Here is a 21043-nt window from a genome sequence, read left to right as displayed (position 1 = left end):
ACTTTTGGTGAGTTGTTTTTCTTGTTATGCAGACTGTGAGAACAAGGGGTTGACTTCCAATTGCCTAGTGGCTTGTATTACCACGCTGTTCCTGTTTAGCAAGATCCGACCCCAGCTGATGGTAAAACACGCCATGACTATGCAGCCGTACCTGACCACAAAGTGTAACGTGAGTGTGCTGTAGAGAAACTCTGGATTTATTGCAATAAGTGGTGTTGTGTTGCCATCTAGAGGCCAGAGAGTGAAGCTGCTTATTGTGTCCTTACAGACTCAGAGTGATTTTATGGTGATCTGTAATGTGGCTAAAATCTTGGAGCTTGTTGTTCCTTTGATGGATCATCCGAGTGAAAACTTTCTCACCACCATGGAAGAAGACCTGATGAAACTCATCATCAAATACGGCATGACGGTCAGTTGAAGTGAGAGTATCAGCAGCTCTGATGTCCAGCATTTTTGTATGGCAGCAGCTTCACGATGCCATCTCATTTGTTTTCCGCAGGTTGTCCAGCATTGTGTGAGTTGTCTCGGTGCGGTCGTCAATAAGGTCACCCATAACTTCAAGTTTGTGTGGTCTTGTTTCAACCGATACTATGGTGAGTACATTTCAAAACCTATCAGGATCCTTTTGCTCTTCTCTGATCCTGAGAGTGTTAATCACTCAAAAATTCTTCTTCCATGTGAAGGAGCACTAAACAAGCTGAAGTTGCAGCATCAGGAAGACTCAAACAGCACCGTACTGGCCTCTAATAAACCTGCACTGCTGCGTTCACTCTTCACTGTGGGGGCCCTGTGCCGACACTTTGACTTTGACCAAGAGGAGTTCAAAGGCAGTAATAAGGTTAGATCCTCAGTCATAGGACATGATTTCTGGATTATAAAAGTTTTAAGAAATATTGAAGAAATATTTGTATGCATTAATAAAAGTAGTCAAGTTTTAATAATTGAATTATTTATTTATTTGTTGTTGTTTTTTTAGATCAAGGAATGCTTTAGTTAATCGTTAAATCTAAATTTTTCAGTTAATCTCACAAAATGTTTCAAGAGTTTTCTTAATTCCAAAATCTATTTAAAACAAAGAGCAGGTCCTATTCCCAAAATCAAAACACATAAATTCTATTCATATAAATATTAATAAATGCAAACAAATAAATTATATCATATTATTTTAAATATAGATTATAATTACAATGATTAATAATTTACTTTTTGTATTTAAGAAATATTTTATGTGTTAATAACAGTTGAACGCTATTTGTAATGCATCAATGAAAGTTAGTCAAATTTATGTATTCATTTATTTAAATGATTTCAGTCATATTTCATTTGAAAAAAGTAATTTTATTATATTCAAAGATGAGTTTTATTAATCCAAAATAAATTTAATCTAAATAAATATATTCTACTCAGTTTATATGTATTATAGTTAGTGTTATTTTTTTTTGTTTTTGTTTGTTTTAATCAATTATCAGTTTTTTTTTAATTTCTCAAAAAATCTCTCATTGTTGTTAATGTGAATAAGTTGATAAATGTACGTTTATATACATAATTTCTGCTTCTAATGCTGATTTAAATCATTTAAAAAACAATAACAAGTACTGTATTACAGAAATGAGAATCTAATAAGAAACACAATTGACATTAATGAGAATCATTTTTTAGAAATAATATTTAAAAAAACCCCCTGAAACATCCAGACAAATTATGAGAATTCTGGATAAAATGTGCTTAATTGACATCTTAATGGTCCTAAAGTGTGTTTTTTTTCTATCAAATGTAACCTGGACATGTCTTCATGAGATTCACTCCTTTACCTTTCTGGTTAATGGTCTTCCTCTCTTTTAGGTGGTCATAAAGGACAAAGTGCTGGAACTGCTGCTGTATTTCACTAAGAACGATGATGAGGAGGTGCAGACCAAGGCCATCATTGGTCTAGGTAAATATTTGAATCACTGAATTTCCTGTTTTTACCTTTGACTGCTCTCATGGTCAACATAACGGATCTTTTGGTTCTCCAGGGTTCCTGTTCATCCAGCACCCAGACCTAATGTTTGCTTCAGAAGTGAAAAACCTCTATAACCTCCTCCTGGCTGACAGGAAAACGTCTGTAAATCTGAAGATCCAGGTGCTAAAGAACCTGCAGACCTACTTGCAGGAGGAGGACTCGCGCATGCAGGAAGCCGACAGGGAGTGTGAGTGTCGTTTATAAAGGACATTCTTGTCTGTGTTTAATTCAGCTTGGTAGTAGCTATCCAATTAGCCTTTTCCATTCTCATTCTGTTTCTTTGGATTGCAGGGAAGAAGATGTCTAAGCAGGAAGACCTGAAGGAGATGGGTGACATCTCTTCTGGCATGAGCAGTTCTATCATGCAGCTCTACCTCAAGCAGGTGCTAGAGAGCTTTTTCCACACGCAATCCAGCGTGCGGCACTTTGCCCTCAATGTAATCGCCCTGACGCTCAACCAAGGCCTCATTCATCCCGTACAGGTACGTATCCACTGCACAAACTCTCCCAAAACCAGCCTGAAAGTGTCTTTAGTTTAATATCCTTGTTTCCTTTTCCTCCATCAGTGCGTTCCATACCTTATCGCCATGGGAACGGATTTGGAACCCACAATGAGGAATAAATCTGATCAACAGCTGGTGGAAATTGATAAGAAATACACAGGATTCATTCACGTAAGTAAATTTAAGCAACTAACGTGCATTTGTCTTGTGTGATGATGCAAGTAAGGGATAATCCATGGCTAGCTGTGCATTAAACTATTTTAATGCATGACGTGGAGGCATAGAACCGCCCGAGGCAAAGCGGAGGTACATTCAAAACGTGGATCCTTTGAATGAATTAGCCTCTCTCTCTCTCTCTCTCTCTTTAGAGACATGTCTCTCTAGAGAGAGAGAGAGAGAGAGAGAGAGAGAGATGTTCATTTAAATTACCTGTGTCTGTGCAGCATCTCTCTACTAGCAATGAATCTGTGAGTTTATAGCAATGTTACAGCCTCCTTGTAATATAATATAATGTTGCGATTCAGTAGCGAAGCATATATATTGATAAAAGTCGCAGGGCAGCGTTGACCAAGTTTCTGTGTGATATCTCTGATCTCTGTGTGCAAGTGATGTATGTTTTTGCGCTTCAGTGAAAACAGCGCATTAATTTAGAACAATGATTCAACTGACTTGGAACTACCTGTGCATTATACTTTTTTTCTTTTTTTTTTACACCATCCAGCTAATCAGAATAGAGTATTCAGACAGACCATGGTATTATACTTGATAATGCATTAGGTGTATGCATGGTTACTTCTTATAGTTAACTAAAACCATAAAAAAGTGCTGTTAATTTAAATAAAATATAAAAAATCTTATGTCAGCTGTTTTCCGAAGCAACGTTCCTCTTTTTCATTTATTTAGTACTAAAATAACTAAAACTAAAAAATTATGAAAACTATATAGACATTTAACTCTCTGGTGCTCCTCATTTAGGGGTCACAATCATATTCCTCCAAATCAAAAGTGGCCCAAAAAAATTCCAGTAAAATCAATGTAATATATTTTTGTTCAATAATATTCTTAATTTAATTTGTATTTTGAGGGAATTTAATTTGTATTTTGAGGGAATTTGATGGTTCCTAGTATTTATGCAATAATTATGATACAATTAATTATCCATAATAATAATAATAATCCATACAATTTTTTTTCACATATTTTTTTTTTTACAGTCAATTATTTTTGATTACTTCAATGCTGTTTTTTCCTGCATTGTGGCTGATTTGTAGATTGTGCCTCCAAAAATATCTGTTTTTGTTTTCTTTCTTTTTTCCCCTTTTCATTTCTATGGCGGTCATTTTTTCACTGCGAGGAAGTACAAGTTTGACTATTTTTTTGTGTTCACATAACAAGTGCAGGGATTAAAGTTCTCCGTCGCTACGACGGATTTCCGTTAATTGCAGCAGGTCTATGACGGATTTCCGTCAATATGGTTCCAGTCTGTCCTTAATGTCTTAAATTCACTTTTAATAATTTTAAGGCCGTAAATAGGATTTCATTTCTCAAAAAGTGTAATAAATGTCTTAATTTTAGTTTGAATAGGTCTTAAATTAAGGAAAGACGAGGTGTATTCACCCTACTGAGGGGGATGTGATCAAAGCCTGGAGTGGAGCAAAAGCACGTTCCTCTCTCCATTCTAAGCGTTCTGTAATCACTTCGCTCATGGTCCACTCCGGGTTTTCAATTACCGCTCACGGAAAGTGCATGTCAGGCTACAGTTGTGCGCTGAGTTAGAATAACTATATTTCAGTTACCATGGACACACTTATAATGCAGGTAGGGCTAGGCGATATATCGATGTAAAAAATATATCGATATATTTTTGAAATGCGATATGGAATTAGACCATATCGCATATATCGATATAGTTTGCGCTGTAATCCTTGCTCCCCGCTCCCCGCGCCTCCGCTCCTCCTTTTCCACTCTGCATGCGTGTTTATTAGAGCATGTTATGAGAGGCGAATCATGACTACTTCAGAAAACCCAGCACAATAGGAACTACCAGGCAGTGACATGAGTATACGCTGAAATATAGTTTTTCACCTCAGAAAAACGGACTTTCTTGTCCTGTCAGCCGTTATACTGTTCTCGTAGCGCACACTCAATTGCACGCGCAAATGCAGCGGCGCGCGCTGTATCGCCTCACTGATCAAGCTAGTGCAAAAGAAACTACGAGCATGCAACGCCGTTACGTTGTAAATTACCCGAAATAAAAGTAATGCAGGGATGATTTTCATTCTATTCACCAGGAGCAGTTTCCATGTTTCATTAACAGTTATTGTTAATATTGTGTATTCGCCATGGTAACTGTCGTTTCCATATTAACCCCAAAATGCCACTATTTTTCTTTGTATTATTTTTTATATTTTTAAATGACTGTAGTGGCTCATACCAACTTTGTATTAACAAAAACTAGTTTGGGACTGCTATTTAATAGCTTTAGCATAGGCCTAATGTTTATTTATTACTAGTCTTTATATTCTTACAATTTATGTTAAGTAAAGGGGAAAAGTACTTGTGTGTGTTAACAAATTTTGTGTTAACGTGTTATAATTTGCCTATATATAATATTTTCCCCTTTACTTAACGAAAGTTTAAGTAAAGGGGAAGGCTTAGCGAAATGGGGGGAGAATGGCAAGCCTTTTAGTTTGTGGACTAAAAAAATCAAACAGCCAGGTACATGTCTTTGCACAGTATGTCACAGGAGACTTCAATATGGCAATAATGGCAAAAAAGTGCTAGGTCACCATCAATCAGAAGCTAGTCACAATGCTGCCGTTCGTGCTCTACAGTAGCCTACACATGCTCCCTGCCTCGTTTTCATAGATTAAAATAGCTTTTAAAATATGCCTACTGGCAATATTAAAGCGGTTTAAAACGTCTCCCCTTAAAACGCTATTGGTCTCGACTATGTAAAAAGTTAAAGGAATATGACTTGGCCTAAAAAAAAATTTCAGTCAGAAGAATTTTTTTCACTTTAATCCCTGCAAGTGCCACAAAAGTCACCAAGTGTCATATCGTTTTGTAGTAAAAATAAAAATATAAAATTACAAAGAGCACAAATAAACCTAAAAAAATTTACAAAACCACACAACACAATTATAAAAACTACATCTAAGGTTAAAATGAAAATGGAAAATTTTATTAAATAAATTCAAACAAATAAAAATAAATTCAAAATATGAATAAAAACTTGTATGATACAGCTGCAAATAAGTATTTGAACACCTGTCTATCAGCTAGAATTCTGACCCTCAAAGACCTGTTAGTCTGCCTTTAAAATGTCCACCTCCACTCCATTTATTATCCTAAATTAGATGCACCTGTTTGAGGTCGTTAGCTGCATAAAGACACCTGTCCACCCCATACAATCAATAAGAATCCAACTACTAACATGGCCAAGACCAAAGAGCTGTCCAAAGACACTAGAGACAAAATTGTACACCTCCACAAGGCTGGAAAGGGCTACGGGGAAATTGCCAAGCAGCTTGGTGAAAAAAGGTCCACTGTTGGAGCAATCATTCGAAAATGGAAGAAGCTAAACATGACTGTCAATCTCCCTCGGACTGGGGCTCCATGCAAGATCTCACCTCGTGGGGTCTCAATGATCCTAAGAAAGGTGAGAAATCAGCCCAGAACTACACGGGAGGAGCTGGTCAATGACCTGAAAAGAGCTGGGACCATCGTTTCCAAGGTTACTGTTGGTAATACACTAAGACGTCATGGTTTGAAATCATGCATGGCACGGAAGGTTCCCCTGCTTAAACCAGCACATGTCAAGGCCCGTCTTAAGTTTGCCAATGACCATGTAACGTTCAGCCTTCTCGGTTGAATTACATTAACTAAAATTGGGGTAAGATTAAACTGTGAGAGTTTGTGAAGTGTTTTAAAAGATGAGACAACAACAGATATAAACGGCATAACAGTGTATTAAACAATATTCACAAGGAACTTCAAAAATGATCCAGAGGAGTCATGGAAGAAAGTCATGTGGTCAGATGAGACCAAAATAGAACTTTTTGGTCATAATTCCACTAAACGTGTTTGGAGGAAGAAGAATGATGAGTACCATCCCAAGAACACCATCCCTACTGTGAAGCATGGGGGTGGTAGCATCATGCTTTGGGGGTGTTTTTCTGCACATGGGACAGGGCGACTGCACTGTATTAAGGAGAGGATGACCGGGGCCATGTATTGCGAGATTTTGGGGAACAACCTCCTTCCCTCAGTTAGAGCACTGAAGATGGGTCGAGGCTGGGTCTTCCAACATGACAATGACCTGAAGCACACAGCCAGGATAACCAAGGAGTGGCTCTGTAAGAAGCATATCAAGGTTCTGGCGTGGCCTAGCCAGTCTCCAGACCTAAACCCAATAGAGAATCTTTGGAGGGAGCTCAAACTCCGTGTTTCTCAGCGACAGCCCAGAAACCTGACTGATCTAGAGAAGATCTGTGTGGAGGAGTGGGCCAAAATCCCTCCTGCAGTGTGTGCAAACCTGGTGAAAAACTACAGGAAACGTTTGACCTCTGTAATTGCAAACAAAGGCTACTGTACCAAATATTAACATTGATCCTCTGTAATTGCAAACAAAGGCTACTGTACCAAATATTAACATTGATTTTCTCAGGTGTTCAAATACTTATTTGCAGCTGTATCATACAAATAAATAGTTAAAAAATCATACATTGTGATTTCTCGATTTTTTTTTTTAGATTATGTCTCTCACAGTGGACATGCACCTACGATGACAATTTCAGACCCCTCCATGATTTCTAAGTGGGAGAACTTGCAAAATAGCAGGGTGTTCAAATAATTATTTTCCTCACTGTGTATATATATATAAATATATAAATGAATATGTAATATGGTGCATATATTTAGCAAAAATATTTCATCAGTTAATTTTTCTTGCTGACTAACAAGTTTATGGACATTTATTGGATGGGGGGCACGCTATGAATGATGAATGTTCTGTTCATTCATCATCTGAAAACAGCATAGACTAAAAGATCGATTCTTGGGATTTCATAAGACCGATTAAAATCGGGAAATCAATATTTTTTTACATAGCCCTATTAAACTAACTATGTGCTATCTAAACAGATGAAGGCTGTTGCGGGTATGAAGATGTCCTATCAGGTGCAGCAAGCCATCGTGGGTTCAAAGGACACGGTAATCAGGGGTTTCCGACTGGATGAGACCAACGCGGCTCTTTGCTCTCACCTCTACACCATGGTGCGCGGAAACAGGCAACACCGAAGGGCTTTCCTCATCTCGCTGCTCAACCTGTTTGACGACAATGCAGTTAGTGACCGTTTTGCATCATATGTTACTCTTGTTTCCATTTGTAATATCATTGGTAACTAGAGTTTATGCTTCCCTATAGCGTTAGCCTTTTTGAGTGGTTTGTGTTTTGGAGGCCTTTAATAATGCTATTTTGTTTTCTTCTCATGCAGAAGTCGGACGTGAACATGCTGTTATTTATCGCAGACAATCTCGCCTGCTTCCCATATCAGAGTCAGGAAGAGCCGCTGTTCATTATGCACCATGTAGACATCACACTGTCTGTGTCTGGCAGCAATCTGCTGCAGTCTTTCAAAGAGGTGCGTTGCTATCTGAACAGTAGATTTATGTTGGTCAAATTTGAATCCAAACTCTTTTTTATATATATATACTTTTTTGTTTTTATGGTTTGTATTTTAGAATTTTATTTTAGAAATATTTTTCTAGCATAGTTTTACAAAAACATTTTTTTTCTAAACATACTATTGTAGTGTTTATTCATTTTTAATTGTCTTTTAAATTTATATTTATATATATATATTTATTTTAATTCAGTGTTAGCTTTAATTGTTTTAGGACATTTTAGTTTTTCATCTATTATTTATATGAAATTTTTATTTGAGCTTTATTTCATGATTTTTAACAGTTTTATATTTTGTTAACAATAACAACAGAGATTTTAAAGTGTATTTAGATTTTGCTAACAGGGTTGCTGCATCTTTCACTCTTGACTTTTTTTGTGAGCTGAGCTGACATTCATTTTTCTAACAAACCTGCCTTGTATTGCAGTCTTTGCTGAAAGAGCCAAGACCACGGGAAAAGAAGGAAAAGAAGAAAAAGAGAGGGAAAAAATATGGCTCTGAAGAAGAGGATGAGAGTAGCAGGGAAAGCAGCAGTGATAGCAGTGATGACGATGTCATTCGTCGACCCAAGAAACCCAAGCGAGCTGCTGCAGTGAACTCAGACTCTGATTCAGACCTCGACTTAGAGGATGTGGACAAGGTGATGCTGCGTCTTCCTGACAATCCCAATCCCTTATTGGACTTTGCCAATGCCTCTCAGGGCATCCTGCTGCTCCTGATGCTCAAGCAGCACCTTAAGAACCTCTACGGCTTCTCTGACAGGTGAGCTTGAACTGCTAGTCCAAATGCTTTCTGCTCTGGAAATAACTAATATGTTAATGGTCACTGGCTTCATAACGAATGCCTTTTTTCCCTCTTCCTGCAGTAAAATTCTGAAGTACTCGCCTACAGAATCTGCAAAAGTTTATGACAAGGCTGTAAACAGGAAGGCCAATGTGCATTTCAACCCACGGCAGACATTGGACTACCTGACGAACAGCCTGTCCAATGCAGATCTAACTTACGATGTCAAGAGGAGAGTCGTCAGACAATATTTAGATGTAAACATTCTGATTTTCCTCTTTTGATTTGTATTTTGCCTCATAATTAGGTGCTGTTTAGGTGCAGCTAAATGATTATGTCTGAATATATTTAAAATGTTTTGGTATTTTTAAAAATGTATTTTATTATTGCTAATATTTTTGATCATCTCTATTTATTTATTTGCTTAAAGTGGCTCAAAAATGAAATGGATAGCTTTTTTCTTCAGCCAAATAATCAAGACTTGTTTTCATTAAAAGACTAGAAAGAATTATTTAATAATTGAACATATTCATAATATGAAAATATGGCTTATTGTGTAGTTTTATATACGAGCATAACAATTTTCCAACATTTAAAGCAAGTGTTGATATTAACTACAACTATTGAAAATCATTTTCGCTGTGAAGCTGAAATAAAATTAAATATATTAGATGAAAAACTTATCTAAATGAGTATTAGAAATGTTTCTTGGCATCTAAATGAAAAAAAAAATGGTTAAGTTAGTACTAGTATTACTAAAACTAATAAAAAATGGCAAGCACAAATGACTAAAACTTAAAATTAAACTGAAAATATAAAAATAAAATATCTAAATAATACTAAAATAACACTGTTTGCAACATTTTAATAAACAGTATGAAAAAAGAAAGACTTTGTTTTATTAAACTGACTCACAACAATGAATCTAACTCACCATCTCTAACTTGTTTACTCTCCAGTTTAAAGTACTGATGGAACACTTGGACCCAGATGAGGAAGAGGAGGAGGGTGAGGCTTCAGCCCACGCGAGAAATAAAGCCATCACTTCTCTACTAGGAGGCTCCAGCCCCAAGAATAATGCTGCTGACTCGTACGATGACGACAGTGATGCGGACGAAAAGGCTCCTGGGGTAAGAAAGCTTTTTATTTGACTCTTGATGTCTTGCATCTCGGTGTTACCGTCACTTTAAACCTCCATTTGTTTGTTCAATTCTAGTCGTCACGGAAATCCAGGAGAGGCGGAGATTCCGCAGAGGCATCAGGTCACATGAACTCAACGGTAAACGCCAAGGACGTCATCGCTATCTGCTGCCCCAAGTATAAGGACCGGCCGCAGATAGCACGTGTTATTCAGAAGACAAGCACAGGCTACAGCATTCGCTGGATGGCCGGATCGTACTCTGGTACCTGGGCGGAGGCCAAGAAACGTGACGGACGTAAACTGGTGCCTTGGGTGGACACTATAAAGGAGTCTGACATTATTTACAAGAAAATTGCCTTGACGAGCGCGCACAAACTGACCAACAAAGTAGTGCAGACTTTACGTTCACTGTACGCAGCCAAGGAAGGAACTTCCAGCTAATTAAATCTGTAATAACTCCCGAACTGTTGCACCCAACAAACTCTCAGCAGCCAAACTTCATCAGGATTCAACGTTTTGTAAACTTAAGTTGGAGAGAAAAGTACTACAGACTCACAGGTTTTAAGATCCAGTGCGGAACTGGTCGAATTAAGGACCGACGGCTTTAAAAGGGTGGTCTGTTTTGGAAAATGTAGATGTGAATCCTGTACATCTTTAAGTTAAACGGAAAAGAATGAAATGGAGCTCCTTCGCTGTTCTGCAGCAACTTGGTTGTTTGAATTTTTTTTCCCCTCCACTGTATCATAGTTTAACACAAAACAGAAACAAAAAATGTTTATATCTCTGACAAAAAAAAATCTGTTTAAAGAAATAAACCTAAAGTGAATGTTGGAAATTAGTCTGTTGATGTTCTTAATAAAGTGACCTTGGAGTTTAACCTAGCACCGGATGGATTTCTTTAGCTTAGCTCCGTTTCCAGGGAAATAAACTTTTAAACATCTCCTCTGCTTTATGTTTTACTTCTTTTGTGCTGTAAAATGGAGTTTCCTGGACATAATTTATTGAGTTAAAGCAGAGCATGCAGTATCTTTTGCCGACATGGAAGGGAGTTTTTTTTGTAAATGTAGATTTTGATGTATTGGGTCAGAGTTTGGGTCTCTACACCCCACAGCGGGACAAGGGAACCCCAGCATGTGTGGAGGAGCAAATACTGCAATAAATTTTTTACTTCTTTGTTATTTGTCTTGTTTGCATTTGACTTTGATTTTTACATCTTCGGAATTATTAATTATTTTTAAAAGATAAGGTAACCTTATAGTTGTTTTTTGAAATGATTTAAAAAAAACAACATTTGTAAAGGTGCTGTTGGCTTTTTTCTGTGCATTTTATGACTTAATGTTAAGATTTATCGTAGATATCTGCATACGTATACACTACTTAGTGTTGGTAAGTTTTTAAAAAAAAAAATGTTTTTGAAAGTCTCTCATGCTCACAAGGGCTGCATTTATTTGATCAAAAATACAGTAAAAACTAATATTGTGAAAAATTACTATTCAAAACAACTCTTTTCTATTTTAATATATTTTAAAATGTAATTTATTCCTGTGATGGCAAAGCTGAATTTTCAGCATTGTTACTCCAGTCTTCAGTGTCACATGATCCTTCAGAAATCATTCTAATATGCTGCTTTTATGCTCAAAAAACATTATCAATGACAAAAAAACGTGTGGTTTTATAACATTATAAATGTTTTTACTGTCACGTTTGATCAATTCAATGCATATTTGTTGAATAAAATTATTAATTTCTTATTTTTAAGTGTCCTGACCCCAAAATTTGAATGGTGTTGTACCTAGTTATTTATCATTTAATAAGAAACTGAGATAACCCAATGGTAATATTTTACTGGAAATAGCAGGTCTGCATTCTAAAATTTGGTCAATATGTTCGAGCTGTGCTGTGGTTAACCAGGTCACATGGCCTACTAGCTCCTCTGTCTTGTAGTTTGTTCAACCGTCTAAACCAGCTGGAGTTGGAACAGCTTGAAAATGTGGAAAACCTGCACCATCATTGCCTGCCTTGAGTAAGTGGGAAATGATAATTAAATAGGGGAAAAAATATGGGTATTTTGTGTGGCTAATGTAAAACTGACACTGTAACTAAGTTAAAACTATCAAACAACTATCAATATACTTCTTTGGATGATCATATGTTCCAGCCTGGCCAAACTGGTGTTCAGATGGGTATTTCAGCCTAAAACGTACACAAACCTCTCTGAAACCATCCACACATCAGCTTCGTAGTCTGCAAAGCATCTTAGACTGGTTTAAGCTGTTTTTTCCTGCATGGGAATGACTTATATTTTCCGAAAGTAACACACTTTTTTTTTGAACCTCAGTCTGTTACTGACCTGAAGTGACTAATGGAAATATGTACTAAATCACAAAATGTACCCTTGATTTACAACTTTGTTTGCTGTTTAAAAAGAGAACTGGGTTAATTAACCCAGCTATTTATCAGAATGACACGTGATAAAACTCGAACTTCACGTCACAATGTTAAACTTCTACTGAGCTATGACTCAAGTTCTTTTGATGCCCACAGATTCATAAACCAGCTCCACGCCCACCAAAAGAACCAAAGCAAAGGGCTACTCATGAGCTGGACGACCACTCGTTCTGTCCTCAAGAAGTTAAAAAAGAAATAGCATGCGTCAAAACACCATTTCGCGGGTTGTTATGGACGTTATCGAGCTCGAGTCTTTTTTAAACAGCCCTCCTCGTGGATTCAGTGCCGAGCGTCGCGCGGGCTGCACAGTCGTGAAGTGGGATCAGGAGAACAGCTGCGTGTTCATCGATGAAATCCAGTCTAGCAAAGGAAACATCATTTTCTGTAATTCTCCAGGAAGGTAAATGGATTCAAATAACGTCATATTATACATGTTTAGATATAGCTTGCATTTTGTAACTCTTCATGGCAATTTTAGGGAAATCACGGTACGTACTTTGGGAGAGTACACAGATTTGAGACGAAAACTTACCTCAATGACAATATACATTCTGGTGTCTGCATGCTCCAACACGACGGTAGAAGAAAAGAGAAACAGAGATGTTCCAGGTATGATTTATTATTGCTATTAATATTTCACACAGTTAAAGTCTTTGACCTGCTTCTTTAAATTAACTCAGCAATTAAAGGTAGGGTAGGCAATTTCTTAGGGGCTAGGCCAGGGGTCGGCAACCCAAAATGCTGAAAGAGCCATATTGGACCAAAAAAACAACAAAAAACATCTGTCTGAAGCCGCAAAAAATTAAAAGCCTTATATAAGCCTTATAATGAAGGCAACACATGCTGTAAGTGTCTTAGCTTTATTAGCCCCCTAGTATCAAAATGATAAGTAGGCTACAAATACATAATGAGCATCCATGATTAAATGTTTATTTTCCCTGCAGCGCATCCTGGAGAGAATGACGCACCACGTGACTACTCTGCTGTACGATCGTGCTTTAAGTTTAACTTCCATTATAATTTTAATGTATTATGTTTCGTTTTATTTATTCGTGTATTATTTTTACAACGTTGAAAAACTTAACCCTTTCACACGTAAGTTTAAAATATTCTGACTGACCCCAATGTGTCACTTTATGGTTTCCATGATGACGCGTCATTGCGTGTCACGTGACACACCGCAGCAACAACAGCGCTGAATGAATGATGATCTGCTTTTATGTCATTTTTCCTTTTGTATTCAAAATATTCACAAATTTGTTAGATATGGCATGACATATCTGATATTCCGATTGTCAAATATTAGTGGTGGGGGAAAAAATCGATTCTGTTCAGTATCGCGATATTTTGCACAAGCAATTATATCGATACAGTAGCGCCAAGTATCGCAATATTTAATTATATAATTATCTGTTTTACTTTCGGGTTTTCTCGGAGTTTACTCTGATAGTTTACATCTGCGTATTACATCCACAATGAAGCGCTTATTGCGGTACTTTGTTGTCGTGCATTCAACAGGAAATTCAAATGAAAATGTAGATGCCAAGTAGCCTATAAGTTTAGCATAGATATATTTCCACTCGCTGAACACTGACTGAGCGCTTGAGAGTTTCGCTCTCCGTCAAGCGATCATTCTCTGCTTACCTGTGTGTGACAGGCGCGCGCTTGCCGCCGTCGCGTTTCTCTCACGCACTCAAAGAGAGCGAGAGAGAGTCTTACATTATACCACGCAAAATCGACGTGCTACGTGTAAGCGATATTCTTGTTTGTATTTTCCTGTCAAAATAATTGAGTTGATCTGGGATTATTCAGCTTTTAAAAACAACCAGAAGAGAGTTTCTCCTGTAGTGGGCGGAACTAATGCGCAAACGGCAATCTTTTAATTTCAGAAAATCAGAGCGAACGAACGCTGTCAAGGTGATTAACATTCATGAACGCAGCAGCTCATGTGTTGTAGGCCTATATATATATATATATATATATATATATATATATATATGTGTATATATATATATATATATATATATATATTTTTTATAGACTATGGTTGTATATTGTCAATATTAGTAGTAGAATTAATAGTAGGATTATCTTTTAATAATAATTACTATTATCTTTTTTTTTTTTTTTACAGAAACACTGAATGACCAACAATATCTTAAGCACCCCCAGTTGAGTTTAAGTTCAGTTAAAATGACATATGCATTCATGCATGATTATCAAGTTTTAGATCTAATTACTGAAGTTATATCATTAAATAGATATATAAAATATAATTTCGATATATAAAAAGCTGTGCCATTTTACAATGATAAGCTGATTTTTGTAGGAATTATATATATAAACGTTTTTGCACTTCAGTTAATGTGTACAAGATAATGTTCACAGAATTAAATGTGACATTTGAAGTGAGTTGAGCAGTCTTATTTTCCTCATTTTTTGTAAAGCCTTTGAATAATATGGGGGCATGAATCGCAATATATCGCAGAATCGAATCGCAATACTTGCTGTATCGCAATATGTTAAGAATCGCAATAATATTGAATCGTGGGCCAAATATCGCAATACTATCGAATCGTCACATTTTTGCCAATTCCCACCCCTATCAAATATATGCAAGTGGAAGTATATTGTTGTTTAAACACCTTTATAACGATCGCGTTAGTTGAGCTGTATGCGCGATGGGCGCCGCCATCTTAGTTTGTGCCGCAGACGCAGTTCAGAGAATCGGATCTGTTGGATTTACAACAGGTGAATTCATCCACTTCTCCCGAAATACATAAAAGTAAGTGGCTGGTGAACTGGGAGAAGAATAGAGTAAACTTTAAAGTTACTTACACAATGTGTATCTGATATGAATAAAACGTGTCTAATTATAATGTAAAGGATTATTATTGCCTCTTCCTTTAACATCAGTGTGTATTTTACAAACTCTAAATGTATTGTTTTTTTAGTACTTATATGTCTGAAACCTAAAATAAACATTATGTGGTTGAAAACACTGAAAAGTTGTGATATATGACAGCTCTGAGTGCGCCTGTCTCTGGCTCAGCGCCAGCCAACGCGCGAAAGCACATTTGAATTTAGCAGTTGATCACGTCTGACCGTTCTAATCACACCGATGTGATCGTACGTGCGAAAGGGTTAGAATGTTTGTCATGTTTTTCCTCCTACAGAAATTATATTAAAACAAAAAATATTTTTTCCATTTTCATATTTTTGAAAAAGCTCCAAGGAGCCACTAGGGCGGCGCTTAAGAGCCGCGGGCTGCCGACCCCCGGGCTAGGCAATAGATGGGTTTCCGTTTCTCGAATTACCCATTATCCTATGCGGCGCGCCGCCATGTTGTGTGTCAAAGCTGTCAGTAAGCCACTGGGAGACACGGCTCATTCACTGTGCTGCATTAATAGAAAGCCAGTTAATTTAAAGTATTTTTGACTCTTTTGTGTTGAGATAACGATGACAAATTCCTCCAAACCTGGCGACAAGGTGAAGGTTATTTACAGGGACACATTAGACGATGTTTGCAAGGCAAGATATGATGAGAAATTGAGTTATATCGATGGAAAGGATCCTTACACAATGTCGAAAGAGGACTGGTTATGTAGGCTAATCCTGCGGCGTACCCCGATATTCAGGAAATGGACATTGCCAAGTATCTCATCCACACCGTTAGTGCGTACACTTTTGACGAATTAAGAGGAAGAAAGTCTCTGGAAGCATACAATTATTTTGTTAGAATGTGCGAGTTAAAATTTTATGTGGTCGCATTTGTGCGAGTGCATGGTCATGTACTACTCAGTTAAATTCACGCATGAATTCTCCTGCATTGAACTTGTTTTAGCGCCCGCCAAAGTGAATGATCGGTGAGTAATGTAGATTAACTTATTGTGTTTAACTGAAAGAACGAGCAGAAAGAGAGAGAGAGAGAGCCGGTCGCGCGCGCGCACTCCCTCTCTCTTCGGAGCCAGGCGAAAGTGTAAACAAGACTTCACCGTCTCCAAACTAAGCGCTGTCTTGCTCTCTCTCCCTCGTGGAAAAGTTAGTCTGGAGCCCTGCATTGACGGTTCACATCGCTGTAGCCAGGCGGCTGATATCTGCACAGCCCTTATTATACGGTACATTTAGACTCAGTGTCAATACAACACCATCTGGGTAAAAAAAACAACAACAACACGACGCTCCGAACTAATTTAGTGTAGGAGAGAGATGGAGCAGCCATGGAGCGATGTGGCCACAGAGAAAGTGATGAAGGTGGACAATCGTCAGAGTGTGCTTCTGCCCAGCCAACACCTCTCAAGGGCTGTGTCGATAGTAGCCGCCTGGGTACAGCGATTTGACAGCCGATGAGAGCTAGCGCAATTTAGCTAGCCCATCTTGGAAATGATTAGATAAAGTGTCACATCTCCAGAGCACAAAACCTCTAAATGTTCACAAGAGCAGCACTGAACATTGACTCCAGCCAAACAGAGAATAATCGTATGATTTTCATGTTCAGAATAATGCCGATTCAGGATATTATCATGCTCCGTAACACAAACGCTTGACCCACTTGACACACAAGATGGCGCCGTAAGGAGTTGCGGGAGAAATGTGACGTCATCGTAAATCTATCTATAGCAAGCTAGTTTTGAAAGCATGAGATCCCACCCGCCTCCATCAGAGCGTCTCCTAAAGGCATGCCTCCTTCAAAACACATGAACGCACACAGCAGAGTCTGAGATGGCTGATAAATGTCTTATATCTCAAAAAGCATATAACATTACAATAATAATGAACGTAAACAACTTACAGAGCGCTGACTTGTACCACCTGACTGCTGAAGATTAATTTCCTCATTTACAGAAATACATAAATCTTGAGTCTGAGGACGTGAACAGCTCCGGGTAGAACGTCACTTGTTGCCATCTCATAATTGTGGTTACATAGTGTGAATGCAGCATAAGCTCTACAACAGGCTGCATGACTACATGTGATGTCTGCGTGAGCAGGTGCATTGTGGTATGGAAATACATACACTCCTGAACAAAATCTTAAGACCGGGGGAAACATTGCAAGTATTCGCATTTCGCGCTGGTGGATCATAACCGGGTTGTAAGTACTGCTTCAGAATGCCAAAAGAAGAAACAGGAGCAAGAGACAAAAAATAGAGAGTAGGCAATTTATTGAAAACGGCATTTAAACTCAAACAGGCTGTTCATCAGCTGATCAAAAGTTTAAGACCATAGCCATAAAAAGGTAAAATCTGCACAAAAATATGGCTTTCATGTCATTGTTCTTCAGGCAGTCACACTGTCATGATCTCCTGATGGCAAAGGCAAAAAGGCTTTCTCTCTTTGAACGTGGCAGGATTGTTGAGCTGCACAAGCAAGGCCTCTCGCAACGCGCCATCGCTGCCGAGGTTGGACGCAGTAAGACAGTCATTTTACATTTCTTAAAAGATCCTAAAAGTTATGGGACAAAAAAGTCAAGTGGTAGACCCAAAAAAATTTCACCTGCACTGAGCCGCAGGATCAGACGGGTTGTCCGTGAAGACACAGGTCGATCCTTGACCCAAATTAAGGCCCTTACTGATGCTGACTGCAGCCCAATAACCATAAGACGGCATCTGCGAGAGAAGGGCTTCAAGAACAAAAAACGTATTCAAAGGCCACGTCTCCTCCCACGCCACAAACTTGCCCGTTTGGAATTTGCAAGGGAGCACCAAACATGGGACAATGAAAGGTGGAAGAAAGTTTTATTCTCTGATGAGAAAAAATTTAACCTGGACGGTCCTGATGGCTTCCAACGTTACTGGCATGACAAGGAGATCCCACCGGAGATGTTTTCTACACGGCACAGTGGAGGAGGCTCCATCATGATCTGGGGTGCTTTTTCCTTCAATGGGAAAATGGAGCTTCAGGTTGTGCAGGGGCGTCAAACGGCGGCTGGCTATGTGGATCTGTTGCAGCGGGCATCCCTCTTGACTGAGGGCCCCCGTCTGTGCGGTAATGACTGGGTCTTTCAACAGGACAACGCTGCAATTCACAACGCCCGCCTGACGAAGAACTTCTTCCAGGAGAATAACGTTGCTCTTTTGGACCATCCTGCGTGTTCCCCTGATCTAAATCCCATTGAGAACATTTGGGGATGGATGGCAAGGGAAGTTTACAAAAACGGACGTCAGTTCCAGACCGTGGATGCCCTTCGTGAAGCCATCTTCACCACATGGAGCAACGTTCCCAGCAGCCTCCAGGAAAAAGTCGCATCAAGCATGCCGAAGCGAGTGTTTGAAGTGATCAACAAGAACGGGGGGGCTACTCACTACTGAGTCTTTTTTTGACACTTTTAGTTCTGTTGTGGGTTTATTTTTGGGCTATGGTCTTAAACTTTTGATCAGCTGATGAACAGCCTGTTTGAGTTTAAATGCAGTTTTCAATAAATTGCCTACTCTCTATTTTTTTGTGTCTTGCTCCTGTTTCTTCTTTTGGCATTTTGAAGCAGCACTTACAACCCTGTTATGATCCACCAGCGCGAAATGCGTAAAACTTGGAATGCTTCCCCCGGTCTTAAGATTTTGTTCAGGAGTGTATGTTGACAGGCAGGTAGGACATCTTTTCGGACCGAATGCAATGATTGGACGAACATTTTTTGGTCCTGAGACTTCCACAGAAGATATGTACATGTTTTAATATTTAGACCACTTCTATTATGGATTGCTATCAGGATGTGAAGAGAGTTTCAACAAGAATAAAAAAAAGTGTTTATAAAACAAATTGCCTACCCTGCTTTAACTTTAACAAAAAAAATGGTTTCCATTTTAATATGTGCTAATATGTACTTGAAACAGTGATATTTATGGTCTTATTGATATTAACATCACTAAAGTGGTAAAAATTAGTCAATAGGAAATGCAATGTAGCTATATGTCACAATGTTATCAGCAAAGGCATCATTAAACTTTGACATAGTTGCATACTGTATTTTGTAAAGTCAAATGCCTCACCCTTCTTATTATTGTCTGTAGCTCTCAGATATTACGTGGTGGCGATCAATGGCAGTCATCCAATGATCAGATGGGAGATGGAGAGAGGTTTGGACCAGACTATTTCATCTGTTGCTGGAGAGAGCTATGCAGTTGATGTGAGTTGTGGTGGAGATTTGTTTTCAATGATTTATGATTTACAGGTTCAGTGTTATTTTACTGGCAAGGTAAAAAAAACCCCTGAAAAGTAAATGCTTTTTTTTGTAAAGGTTGATGTTAGTGCTGCACTACAGGGATGGGTCGGTGAGAACTTTCAAATCCTTGTTGATGCAGAAAAGGTGAAACCCACCTGGAAAGACACGCATTTCACCATCAAGTACCGTTCGGATGCCCTTTTTGACATTCCCTACTGGTTTGGCTTCAGCAAACGACAGTTTAAGGTGTGTTTTAATAATTCAGCAGGCCTCTCTGATGGGTGTATAGTATTGAGAATGTGACTGGGAATCTGATTTTGCAGATCTCTTATCATGGGAGATGAGATCAACGCCCAAAATGTTGTGCGAGACTGCAAACATCTACTGAAAACTTCAGTCTGTGGAATTAAAACCCAAAGATGAGCAGACCATGAGAGCTATGGAACTGTAATTCATTAAAGCACCTTAAAAGACAAGGTTTACATTTTTTTTGCTCTTGTTAGCAATAATACATAAGATCATAAAGAAATGGAGATCATAGGAATTTAATCTTAATTATAATTCTGTTGAAGCAGTAAGGTCAATTTCATAAATACTCACAAACTCAAGGTAGTTACAGCACTTTTTGAAATGGGTTACATTCGTTACTTCACAGTAAGTACATTGATTGCTTTAAATGGGTCATATTATGAGGCGAGTGATATTATCAACGAGTGGATCTTTGAGCTGGTGTGAGTGGAGGCGGGGCTAATTTGCATATTCATAGTACTGTGTATACTAAATGAGGCAAGGGTGTTTCCATTTAAGCTATTTTAAGGCATGAAGAAATTTTTTTCAAGGAAATTGAATTTAAAATTAAAATTAAAATTCATTTTAGTGATTAAAGATTAGTTTTAAGGGATAAAATTATCGACTACAGGGGGACTTTGAGCAAGCTGGATAATTCTGCATATTTTTGATGACACACAGAGCAAAACATCACATTACCCTCTGAGTTTACACATTTCTTGTGCTGTTTCTGGCTGTGTGTAGCAAAAACTGCTCTGCATGTACTTCCAGAGAATCGTTAGAAACTTGCAAAGTTTACACTGAACAAGGACCCTTGTTATGTCAGTCTGATCTCGACACATTTCAGCTTTTACTATCTTGTATTCCTGTCATGCAAATGCAGACTTTGCAAAGAGGCTGTTGATTCTGCTGAACTATATTTCACCCCACAGGAAACCTGCAATCTAGTGCATGAGCAGAACTTGTTACGTTTAAAGGCACAGTACCAAAAAACTGAACAATTTAAATCTAAAGTTCAGAGAGAGGTGAAAAT

General features: G+C 38.1%; 2 protein-coding genes across 6 annotated transcripts in view; both read left to right on the top strand.

Annotated features, from left to right (window-relative positions):
* Positions 1–11294, top strand: part of nipblb (NIPBL cohesin loading factor b) — a 39932-nt gene extending 28638 nt beyond the window's left edge. For all 4 annotated transcript variants that reach the window (XM_084103878.1, XM_084103880.1, XM_084103881.1 and 1 more), the window contains exons 34-47: positions 33–169; positions 269–409; positions 500–593; positions 684–838; positions 1843–1933; positions 2016–2189; positions 2294–2484; positions 2569–2676; positions 7651–7851; positions 8004–8150; positions 8620–8954; positions 9058–9232; positions 9935–10105; positions 10192–11294. In XM_084103878.1, the coding sequence (XP_083960004.1) occupies positions 33–169; positions 269–409; positions 500–593; positions 684–838; positions 1843–1933; positions 2016–2189; positions 2294–2484; positions 2569–2676; positions 7651–7851; positions 8004–8150; positions 8620–8954; positions 9058–9232; positions 9935–10105; positions 10192–10557 (2486 nt within the window). In that variant the 3' untranslated portion in view covers positions 10558–11294. The remainder of the gene's footprint in view (positions 1–32; positions 170–268; positions 410–499; positions 594–683; positions 839–1842; positions 1934–2015; positions 2190–2293; positions 2485–2568; positions 2677–7650; positions 7852–8003; positions 8151–8619; positions 8955–9057; positions 9233–9934; positions 10106–10191) is intronic.
* Positions 11295–12649: 1355 nt separating this feature from the next.
* On the top strand, positions 12650–21042 carry medag (mesenteric estrogen dependent adipogenesis). Of its 2 annotated transcripts, XM_084104885.1 has the most exons (5): positions 12650–12964; positions 13043–13173; positions 19571–19686; positions 19798–19968; positions 20046–21042. In XM_084104885.1, exons 1-5 carry the CDS (start codon positions 12765–12767, stop codon positions 20064–20066), a joined length of 639 nt encoding a protein of 212 aa, XP_083961011.1. In that variant the 5' UTR covers positions 12650–12764; the 3' UTR covers positions 20067–21042. The 2 variants fall into 2 exon arrangements, with proteins under 2 accessions (XP_083961011.1, XP_083961010.1); XM_084104884.1 differs by having other exon boundaries at positions 12652–12964; positions 19798–20167.
* The last annotated feature ends 1 nt before the right edge of the window (position 21043 follows it).

Source organism: Abramis brama (assembly GCF_963993115.1).
Source record: "Abramis brama genome assembly, chromosome: 25".
NCBI classification, from domain to species: Eukaryota; Metazoa; Chordata; class Actinopteri; order Cypriniformes; family Leuciscidae; genus Abramis; species Abramis brama.
The sequence above is the reverse complement of the archived record's forward strand: the minus strand, read 5'-3'. Positions and strand labels throughout refer to the sequence as shown.

Coding starts and splice junctions, on each gene's coding strand:
- medag (XM_084104884.1), top strand. CDS start 12,765: ATGCGTCAAAACACCATTTCGCGGGTTGTTATGGACGTTATCGAGCTC. Junction 12,965..13,042: donor TTCTGTAATTCTCCAGGAAG/GTAAATGGATTC, acceptor TGGCAATTTTAG/GGAAATCACGGTACGTACTT. Junction 19,687..19,797: donor GAGAGAGCTATGCAGTTGAT/GTGAGTTGTGGT, acceptor TTTTTTGTAAAG/GTTGATGTTAGTGCTGCACT.